The sequence below is a fragment of the Strongylocentrotus purpuratus genome, unplaced genomic scaffold (assembly GCF_000002235.5).
Source record: "Strongylocentrotus purpuratus isolate Spur 01 unplaced genomic scaffold, Spur_5.0 spur5_scaffold_17, whole genome shotgun sequence".
NCBI classification, from domain to species: Eukaryota; Metazoa; Echinodermata; class Echinoidea; order Camarodonta; family Strongylocentrotidae; genus Strongylocentrotus; species Strongylocentrotus purpuratus.
The window spans coordinates 29799757-29811429 of record NW_022145602.1 but is presented as its reverse complement, the minus strand read 5'-3'; the positions used below and the strand labels follow the sequence as shown (position 1 = coordinate 29811429).

The window sequence follows — 11673 nt, the reverse complement described above, 5'->3', positions numbered from 1 at the left end:
GACAGAAAGAAGGGACTTGAATGCAGAGGATAGAGCAAGAAGGATATTAGCTCATATACTAGCACACAAACTTAATGCCCTTTTAACAGTGGGCAGTGAAATGTCAGTCCCTTATTGTAGTAATTTGAGCAGGAGGGGAAATGGCAATTCGAGGTCCAACTTAAATGGAAATCAAGATTAGAATTAGAATGAGCAAGGAATTAAGAGAGAGAGAGAGAGAGAGAGAGAGAGAGAGAGGAAAAAACCCAGAAAATATAATGTTGGATCCTAAATGCCAACTTAGGCGCAATTAAGCAAGGTGATATCAGAAAGATTATGTTTACAATAGAATAAAACTTGAACAAAAGTTGGTAAAAGAAAGAAGAAAAGTATTGTGATGAAAATACATGGGAGCTCAGGACAAAATAACCCCCGAAATGCCCAAAAGAGCCCCCAGAGATCAAAAAAGAGCCCCCTTAAATTTGCATAGAGTTAAATGCAAAACAAATAGCCAAATGGTGTCAAGTCATAATGACAACACTGAAAATATGTGTCTTCAAGTCCTTAAAAGACCTTTCAGTTACCATACCGATTTTCTAACTGCACTAAATTCCTTCATGCTATGACATTTGACCCAACTGAACGTCTTCATTTTGTGTCACCTGACTCTAGCTCCGCTGAATTACACAGGATATTGGACGCTTTCAATCTAATTTCAAAGGAGGCAAGCCCCTCGGACTACAAGACATTATCTAGATCGTCCACTTGAGGTGTATCATCCATGTCAATACATCAAAAGGCATATATAGGACTACATCTTTCAATAATTGTAATGAAGAAGAAAAACAAGAGAGTTATTGTATCTGATATCTCTTATATACACTACTTTTCAAAGTTATGAAGGAGATAGTTACATGTACATTTTAAAAACCACTGTCAATTTGATTTTCTTTGTTGTGTTTGCTATATTTCTCTCATTTGTTATGTAAGTCAGAACAAGTTACATTAACATATCTACATGTAACTCCACTCTATGTACGTGAATGAGTTTTGAACATGGGGTAACATGCAGCCGTAGCTCGACCCAGACCCAGAGCCTGATTTATAATTGTCTGCCCACATAATCAAATCAAAGAGAATTTTGATTGAAAGGCTGGATGAACCCGGGCATCTTTCTTGGTTGCTTGGTTACCTCCATTAATCTAGGCAGGTGGTAGCTCAGTGACTTGATCAATCGAAGATGGGCTGCCAATTTGAGGATGAGAGTGAGTTGCATACAAGGTGATCGAGTGCCCAAATGCTGTTTGATTTGAAACGTGCTCCAATGACTATATTGCTTCACTACACAATATGAATTCCTGCCTTGTACCTGATACTAAACCTAGTCCTAACCCTGTACCTAATTTCAACCCTAACCTTACTCTGTACCTAATACTAAACCTAGTCCTAACCCTGTACCTAATCCCAACCCTAACCCTACTCTGTACCTGATACTAAACCTAGTCCTAACCCTGTACCTAATTCCAACCCTAACCCTACTCTGTACCTGATACTAAACCTAGTCCTAACCCTGTACCTAATTCCAACCCTAACCCTACTCTGTACCTGATACTAAACCTAGTCCTAACCCTGTACCTAATTCCAACCCTAACCTTACTCTGTACCTAATACTAAACCTAGTCCTAATCCTGTACCTAATCTCAACCCTAACCTTACTCTGTACCTAATACTAAACCTAGTCCTAACACTGTACCTAATCCCAACCCTAACCTTACTCTGTACCTACTGCTATACCTAATCCCAACCCTAACCTTACTCTGTACCTAATACTAAACCTAGTCCTAACCCTGTACCTAATCCCAACCCTAACCTTACTCTGTACCTAATGCTATACCTAATCCTAACCCTGTACCTAATCCCAACCCTAATCTTACTCTGTACCTAATGCTATACCTAATTCTAACCACCCCAAACCAAATGAAAACCCCACCCTGTTATCTTTGGCTACATTAAGCTCAGAGCAAATGTTGTTAGCGCACATACTGGATCACAACGGCCTGAGGATCTTTAATAGCTGAAGCAAACTGAACATGCAATTCCCTTCCTTTTCAATTTGTAAATAGATTCAGAAATTAGTTACCAATTTCAGGGCAGGGAGTGACTATGTGCATAAATAAGGATTATAATGTGTCTTGGTGGAAGAATACATTCTTTCATAAAACGTTCTGCTTTTTTAATGCAGTGTTGCAAATAAAGAGGGGTTTTGTTTAGTCAGTTTTATAGCATGAAATGCATCATACCTTCTGTAAATACTTGAAAATTCCTAGTTAAATAAAGAAGCTGCACAAATACATGCTTCAAGTGCTACAAGCATAATGTTGCTTTCCAAACAAATAGACCATGAGGCATATATAAAAGCAAACAGGTATTATCAGTTCAGAGCCAAAAGGGCATTAACTCTGTGTTAAAGTGTATAGCTCCCTTCTGGCTCCAAACAGATGATATACCGGTATATATATATATATATATATATATATATATTCATATCCATCACCGTTTGAGATTTTACATGTCTACCTTGATTTCAGCACACCACAAGATCCAAACAATGCATTCATCCTATCATCAATACAGCATACCTGCAAGAGTGTGGGTTTCACCACATCATCAACTACCTAGAATCTCAACAATGCAATACAAGAGTGGTATATATCAAACAAAGACATGGAATCCGCTGGATTAAACCAAAATGCACATCATATGCCCAAAGCCTTTCAGATATGTAGCTCAATTATTACCTCAAATCTGATCGGATTCTAATCCAAATCATATCGATGCTTCGTGGAACAAATCAATCCCAAAAAGACGCTTAATCCATCAGCTTTGTAAGAAGGTCAAGCGTATTGATTCTCAAAATAATCGCACAACTTCACGTCTCGATATCCATTATTCGGGCAGTGTTTTCCGTAAAGCATTCCAAGTAGGATCATTCCAGACTCAAAACACAAGGTGCATCAATTTATCTCGATCATCCACTTTGGAATAAAGAATGAATGCATTTCACATACAGATAAGCATATACAATAGAAGGGAATTCCGTGGAAAGGCAAAGTGGGCTGGTCCTTTTACGAAGATCAAACACTTGCGAGTGACAACACACACACACACAATTGACTCCCCAAAAGCAATAGACTTAAAACCCCCCACCAGTTTGCAGGCCTGCTAGGCTTGACATTCAGGCTTTATTACGTCTAACAAGATGAAAATTAATCCAAAATATGTTTGAAAAAGCCCAGACATGGTCCTGTATTGCTCTAGGAGTCTTGTAATATTTAAGCACACATATTTTTCCCCAAGAAGCACTATTTTGATGTACAATTCAATATGATACATTTACTTGTCACTAAACAGGTGTCTGATTTTGAAGAATACTCTTGGGTTGGTAGAATTATATCCCTCAAATCTATTCAATTATGATTTGGTATTCGCTCACATATTAAACCCTAGGGCTCTCAATATGATAGCTAATAACATTGATATATGAGTGAGAGTAAAAGGAATACCTAAAGGTGTTTATGTCTCTCTCTCTCTCTCTCTCTTACTCTTACTCCCTAAATCATTCATGAAAATCATTACAGGATCCAAAGATCTATTTTGAGATGGTTTAATTCATTCATGTTTTGAGGGAAGTGACCAATGCAGACATATATTAACTTGAGCCTACGGCTGAAAAAAGTAATATATCTGCAGCCTGAATACAAATATGGGGCATACAAACATAGAAATGTGCTACCATCAATAAGAGAGGGATAGACAGAAAGAGAGAGGGAGAGAGAGGAGAGAGAGAGGGAGAGAGAGAGAGAGAGAGAGAGATAGAGGTTACTCTCAAAAGACACATACTTTATCACAACATATTACATCATAAAGTCCTATTTCCAATTATGTTTCAATCTGATCAAAAACATAAAAACAAGTTAAACCCATGCCTCACATCTTTCATTCCTGTCACACATTTCTAACATTTAAGGAAAATAAAGTCAGCGGGGTATCTTACAAATTTCAATAATATTGCCAAACAATATCCATACTTATGTTTTACGAGCCTCTTTCAGCCTGTGTGAAACTGACATTCCATCATAAATTATGACAGTTTTTGGTGTCAGAATCAATCAGATCTGTGGTTTGTGTCCTAAATTTTCACAGCAGGCCAAATTATTTTACTGCACTCTTAACCAGGTCATATGGGGAGTGTAACTTTCAAGGCACTGAACTTAAATTGCCCCATAAATGTCTGACTTGAGTTTAATCAAAATGAATACAGAATCAACACCCCTCTGGCTCTCAAAATGCAAAATACAGGTTACTGTGTATAGCTTTACAAATGCACAGTTAATCTGTTTGCACAGTGTGTATTGTGGTCTTTCAAATACTTTAGCTTACTTATCACTCTTTTATCAGTTGTTCAAACACTCTGACTGATATATACTATTATTAACAATAACTTATCATTGTAAGTAAATGATGATTGTATAAATAGGGCAAGCTAGTTTGCTTTACAGTATAATATCAGGTCAAAGTAAGTTCTTGTATTCAATTCTGAAATTTGACATACATATACCAGGGTAACGTAGATACATTGAAGTCTAATACAATAAAATTATATCAAGCAAGTGATTTTTATACCTTGAGATACTGACGTGCAATGCATTTGGAGTTGCAGTCAGAAATTTCTGCTAATTATCCCTCATTCAGTTTTCTCTTTGCTTTTTTCCCCATTTTAATATTCATTGTCTCAATTTCTGACTTGTATTGGCAATATTTTTTGTGTCATTCTTGTAATATTCATCTTAATCTTTTTCCCCGTACCATCTTGGCCCCTCTCTCCTCTTCCTCCTCCTCCTCCTATCTCCTTCTCCACTTCAGTTTTATTCATCCTATACTATGCCCATCTCTAAACATCAAAGTGCCCTGCCTATGAACTGGGCTGCATCCTTCCCCCTATACCAGTCATCATGGCCCCTCTCTCCCCTCCTCCCCTTCTTCTCTCCTTCTCCTTCTCTCCCTCTCCTCCTCCTCCTCCTCTGCCCATCTCTAAACGTCCAAGTGCCCTGCCTATGAACTGGGCTGCATCCTTCCCCCTATACCAGTCATCATGGCCCCTCTATGGTATTCACCAGCCATAAACACATCAACTGCTCTTCCCCATCATATGTCATCTCTAAATCTCTTCAAATGAGCTGTGTCTACATAAAGGTGAACTTCAAGAAAAATAAGTTCACAATTGTTAAATTGTCTCTGAAAATCTTTTTGTAATGCTTGGAGAGTGGTAATATTGATAGTGATAGTGATATTCATACATCCATATTAAATCAAGAATATTTCTTCGTGAAATGTTAAAATTGTCCAATTGTCACATAGAGCTATTACAATTAGACAGATATCATCCGCTAAGAGCCAAAAAGAACTTTGTTGTAGTTCATGAATTAATGCCTAATGGATAAAATACAAAACTAGGAGGTCAGAAGTGGAGCTAAATACTTATGTGCTTGCAATTTGTTATCTTTCAGAACTTTTGATAAGTTTGTACAAGTTGGGAATTTTCTGCAGAGTATTGCTCCCAAAAAATAAACTTATGTATGAGTAGGAAGTTCAAGATGATAATAAATACCCAGTGTGGATAGAGCTATCGTAAATCTCTTGAAATGTTTGTAATGCCATGGACCCAGCCTGTCTCATGCCTGGCCTATATGACATACCTCTAAGAGAGAGATTACTACCAAATCTAGCTTGACTTCAAGGCAAAATGAGTTTTAATTTCTCTGATAGCCTCTGCAATAATGAGTATGATCGAATCAAAAGACTACATACACATGTAGACTATATTTTCACCCCCTCTATTAAACATAAAGACAAGACAAGAACAAGGGCAGATGACACATAATCTCTACACTTGTCCAACAAGGTCTCATTTAAAGTAAAACATAACTTGTTCTGCCTGAACACTAGGCCATGTCCAGGGAAGACTAACAGACTATCGTATATCTAAAATTAAATTTGTGGACATTGCAGTGGAACATAAATCTCATAACAAAATTGGTTGCAGTTCAACTAAACGGGGAGCAGAATGTAATTACTTTGCTACTTGGCATTGTATGTTCCTGAGTTATTATGTATGCAATTATGGCTTGTAAGGCACACACTTTCCTGTGTTAAGATAACTAGGCTTACTTAAAGAACAGTTGGAAACCTTTGCATGCAAATTCAGAAAACCAATAGAAACCTGAAAGAGCATACATTTAATATCTACTTCAACTACCACACATTTCTTGCATTATGTCTTATTCCATCAAAGTCCAATATTGCTATTTTCCTATTCTAGTTACAGCATTTTCATCAAGTTGGGCCAATATTTGTTAGTGATAATGTTACTTGTTCTAGTTATAACTAGATACCATTTGTAACCATGATGTACATGAATTGAATTTATATTTGCAATATGTTCAATAGAATAGCAATATCAACGATTTTCCTTTCATCTTAAAGTGACGATGCAACCAACAAGGCTTTAGTGGTCTGAATTGCATGACTTACTCCCCAGCCATTATTCAGTCATTAGAAACCATGTATTCTAAACACTTTCATGTTCCTGCAACTTATTCTGTTATATAATCATATAAACCTTGAAACAACAATACTTTGGAAAAACCTTTTTGCAAAACTTCACTGCTTCAATCCTTCCATTGAACAAATATAAAGTTCTCTTTGCTCTACATGACTCAAGACAAATCAGTCCCTCACATCATATATATTTCTCAACTCCAGATGGCAGCAGATAACTTACCAGTCCAAACATAATTGAGGATCCTAGACTTTGCTCTATGTCAGGAACATTCACCACAAGGGAAGGCAATTTGTATTGTATTATTATGATTGGGAGAAACAAACTTAAGTACATTTCTTTTTTGTAAAATGTTATTTCTACCGCATGAATGACATTTAAAGACTTGTTTATTTGATTTGTGAGCTGGTTTGTTTGTGATTTTCAGATTTTGTTTCTGCTTAATAGCTAGTATAACTGAAGCTCAAATGATGTGAAAATGTTTTGAATAGGAAGGTTAATGTTAGTCCTAGGCTTTTTCTATCACTTATAAACCGGTATCTGTTTTCATATATTCATGAAACACATTTTAATTCAAACCTTCATCATATGAGGAAACAACACATCCTCCCACACACACCAACACACAACTCAGACAAAAAGTACAGATTGCACACAGAAAATGTATCGATATGATGACTTTGATCAAAAGGAAGACACATAGAGCACGAAATGGGGTAGAAGGATGGGAAACATTGAATTTGACTTACATTATTGTTGAGTTGTGATGATAGGTTACCAACCCGTCCTTGCTCTCTCTCCAGCTCTCTCTTGAGTCTTCTGATCTCTACTGCTGCTCTGTCCTCAGCCTGGGTCAAGAGAGGGTCAAGAGAGGGTCAAGAAGCAAAAGTAGAAAAGAATACCTTTTCATCATTTTAATAATAATAATAATACCTGATATGCTTGAGCACTCTTATGCTCACAACATTTGTTATTGGTTTATCTTTCCATAAGTTCTAATGTCATGAAAAGACTGAATTTCAGTAATTGGTATGAGCAATTCATAAAATGTCCTGCCCTGAATGTGCACATCTTTTAATTCTCAATTTCTAATATTCGGCAATATATATTAAATAACTAATGATTTAGACATGGTTTTGATGATCTTACAAAGCCTTTATATTTGATCTACCTATTCAACGACTTTAAATTTTTGTAGTCAAGTGATTTATGCACTTGACTTGAAATTTTCAGGGAGTGGTTCGATCCCTGACACGGCACTAATGTCCTTTGGCAAGGCAGTAATCTACATTTGCCACTCAATACCCAAGAGAGAAATGGGGACCCGGTAGGATGACAAAAGCATCTGTGTTAGTAATTGCCATATGTCCTCACAGTGACTATATGGTAGGAATACTCCCCAGGGAGTGGAGATGGTGCACATTGTGTGTGAATGAATCTGATGACAGGAATAATATCTGTAAAGCGCATAAAGAGATTATTCCGTATTAAGCACTATATAAATCCGTATGTGCAAATGAGAGTCATGGTTTTTATTGAAGATGATTTCCAGTAAGTTTTTATTTTATTTTACTGGTTCAAACAATAAATTTACTGCAGGATAAACAATCCAGAATGAATTATAGCAATGTTCTCTCGACATACGGTGCCCACACTAGAGCTCAAGATTAGCTTTAAGAAAGAGTCAAAGTGTTCTAAGCACGTTTCTTACCGTTGAGTAGAGTGATGAGGAGGTAGAGACGAGGGACAGTGAAGATCCGTTAAGTTCCTCAGCGCCATCGTTACTCAACCCACTCATGCTGAGAGCAGCGCGCTGACGTTCATCCAGCGACACAGAACCATTACGCCCTCTGTTGGTGAAGGGTTGAGTGAAGGCATTGGCAGACATACTATTGGAACGGACCATTGAGGTAGTAGAACTGAAGGTTAAACCCAAAGAAAACAAACCAAGAAAACAAAGTAAATAAATAATAATGTAATTAATTACCAACAATAACAAAAATAATGGGTACCATGTGTAAAGATTCAAGATTCAAGATTCAAGATTTTATTGTCCATAATATAATACAGAAATTTGTTTTTCATTGGTATAACATGTAATACATAAAACATAAGACAAAAACATGGTCTAACACAATGAACAAAAAGAAGAATATGCTTTATCTAGAGATATATTGTATGTAAAAAAACTTTTATTTGCTTCCATCAAATTAAAGCTAACATTTATTGTCAATTCATTGCCAATATCTATCATAGCCATTTCTTGGCAAGGCATATATGTCCATTAAAAAGAAATAAATTCATTTTTTTATTTACTTTACAGCGTTGGATGTACATTCACATTTTTAATGAAAATTTTTGGACTTGGAACTGACTGATTACCGTAACTATACATCAATTATATGTCATATAATCATGCAGGTTATACACATGAACTTAAAAAGAATTACCAGTGTTCCTTCTCCCACTTACATAAAGACAGAAGTAAGAAGCGTATGACACTGCTCTGGTGACATTCACTTTGGGGTCAATGTCTTACACTACTTGCCCCTTGACCCCCCACGCTATCTAATTCTCACACTAAACCTAATATAGAGCCTGATTATAACCCCAAACTTAACCTTATACCTTGACCAACATCAAGCATAGAGCAAGTGAGCAATATCAGCAGAGTAAATGTCAGACCAGGGGGTGTTTCACAAAGATCCTAGGTTGAACCTATCTCTAAGTTGGACTTTACAATTATGGAAAGCCATTAGCATCCTTGAACAAATTTTGTAAAAGTTATTTTAAAAGGCATACAATTTTCTATGATCATGGAGATTTCTTGTTCTTGATGTGGAGCTTATGAAAAGTCTAAAATTCTTGAATTTTTGCTTTTGAATACATTTCATCATGACGCTACAAATGGCTCTCCATAAGATTTGAGTCCAACTTAGAGTTAAGTTCGACTTTGAATCTTTGTGACACACCCCCCTGCAGGAGGAAAGACACTTACCTGATGGCTGAGGATGCAGCCGGGAAGTAGCCAATGGGAGGTTGAGAGACAGTAGACCCTGTCGGTGAGATCTGCCCGCTCTTCTCGCCTGACAGCAATCCAAAGTTCCCTGCCCTGAGCCAAGCCATATCCTCCAGGTCCTTCTCAGTAAGTCCCTGGTTTGTCCTGTGAGACTTCTCTGAGAAGGCAGACCTAGTGCTGTTACTTCGCATGACTGATGCCGAGGGGTGGGGCTGGGTGGGGCCGTAGCGCTCACTGGCAGCGTGGCTGGAGATGCTCATTGCGCTGGATGTGTTGGACTCGATCGACTCCATGCTGTCCGACTGCTTCATGCTGGTTGCGTTGGCACGGTTATTGTTGCTACGTAGATATGGAGAGTTGATGCCAGCCGTATGGAGGGAAGAGATGCCACCGATATTTATAGAGGCATAACCGTCGCTGACATAACCGCTGTATCTTGGAGGAGAGTCTGAGAATGGTGAGGTTTTTAACAAGCTATCGTTGAGTGAAGCGTTCTGTGAGCGTCTTCGCATACTTTGAGGACTAGTTATGTAAGACATACTGTGTTCACTGTCGCTCATTGTACCATGCCTATTGCTCATGTCTAGGACTGTATTATCTTTGCAGAATTGTGCGTGCGGGTTGGTTATGATAGTGTCTTCGATTCCTGAGTCGCGAGTTCCTCTTCCGAACAAATTCTTAAGAGCTTGTGACTTGCTCTTGGCGTCTATTTGGCCGGATGATGAACCACTCTTCAGTTCTTGCATGATGTGCCGAGCAATCTGGCCATGAGTCTTTATCTGGCTGCGTTTGAGGGAGCCATAACGTAGTCCTTCCCCTGGAGATTGAATCCCTGAGCCATCCAGTTTTCCAGGACTAGTAACCTTTGAGCTCCTGCCACCTGTTCCCTCACCTCTTGGTGATTTATCACTAGTCCTCATGTAATGTGACTCAGAGCTGCGAGGCGAACGCTGCCGTTCAGAACTAAGACTCTCCGAAGCAGACAGTGATCCTTCAAGACTAGCCTTTCCCGATCTTGGTAGGCTTCCTGTCCTGATATTTGTAGGCCTTTGCTGGCCATTACCACCAATCCTACTACCGTTAGACCCAGGAGTTCTTTGTCCAGGTGCATGCTGAACTGGTTGTCTCCTATATCCAAACCCAAACTGGGCGTTTCCAGTCCTGTGGGCTTCAGCCCCATTCCCTCTTTGGACAATCCCTTGTCCATTCCTAGGGTCATTCCTAGGGTCTTTCCTCTCTGCGCCAGGGTTACCTGTCACTGTTCCAATCCGTCCTCCAGGTGACACTCGCATCAGGAAGTTGGGGTCACGCCCAAACTGCTGCCTATGCTTGACCTGTAACCTATCCAAGCTTCTCTGCCAGCTAGGAGGACCACCCTGAGGTGGGTGGGCACCCGACGACGCCCCTTGAGCCTGACCCCTAGGTGGCTCTCCAGACCGATTACCACCTCGTGCTCCCCCTCCTTCTTTCTCTCCCCCTCCTTCTGTGACAGTTCTCGCCTTCCCCTGTCTTCCTTTCCCATTGCTTTCCTCCATCTTACCGTCCTTTGACGTATGTTTCGACCGATTCACCTTGCTGCTGGCTCCACCGTCTCCATTCTTCTTCTCGCGCCGAGGCGACGAAGATTTTCGGTGGGCATTTTTATCAGTGGCTGCCTTGACAAGGGAGAGACTGTCTAGCGAGATGGGTTCTCCACAAAGCTCAAGATTCTTGGAGGAGTCACAGGAGTTTCTGGATGAGCCGGTCACGTTATCGTCCGTGCTGATCTCAGCTATAGTGTCACTTATTCCGCTGGAGATGGAGCTGCTATCATCCAAGCTGAAAGGAATCACACAAAAAGAAAATGTTTCATTAAGATATCAAAAAGACATTCGGGATGAGTATTTAAGTCAAAGAAATGACTTAAGAAATGCCTTTTTCAGCCAACAGTGAGCTATCAAACTATACATATAACAAAGGTATTGATTTTAAAACAAATGAACACATAAAAACTTGAATTAGAAATCAGACATCATTTTTACTAGATAAATAATTCCAAATGAAACATCATCTATTC

At 38.9% G+C, this 11673-nt stretch overlaps 1 protein-coding gene across 1 annotated transcript; it reads right to left on the bottom strand.

Moving 5' to 3' along the window:
* Positions 1-6982: 6982 nt before the first annotated feature.
* LOC115924988 (neuron navigator 2-like) lies at positions 6983-11443 on the bottom strand. The gene is made up of 3 exons (XM_030988080.1): positions 9597-11443; positions 8310-8517; positions 6983-7446 (listed from the first exon to the last, which is right to left on the bottom strand). Exons 1-3 carry the CDS (start codon positions 11150-11152, stop codon positions 7183-7185), a joined length of 2028 nt encoding a protein of 675 aa, XP_030843940.1. The 5' UTR covers positions 11153-11443; the 3' UTR covers positions 6983-7182.
* Between the last annotated feature and the right edge of the window lie 230 nt (positions 11444-11673).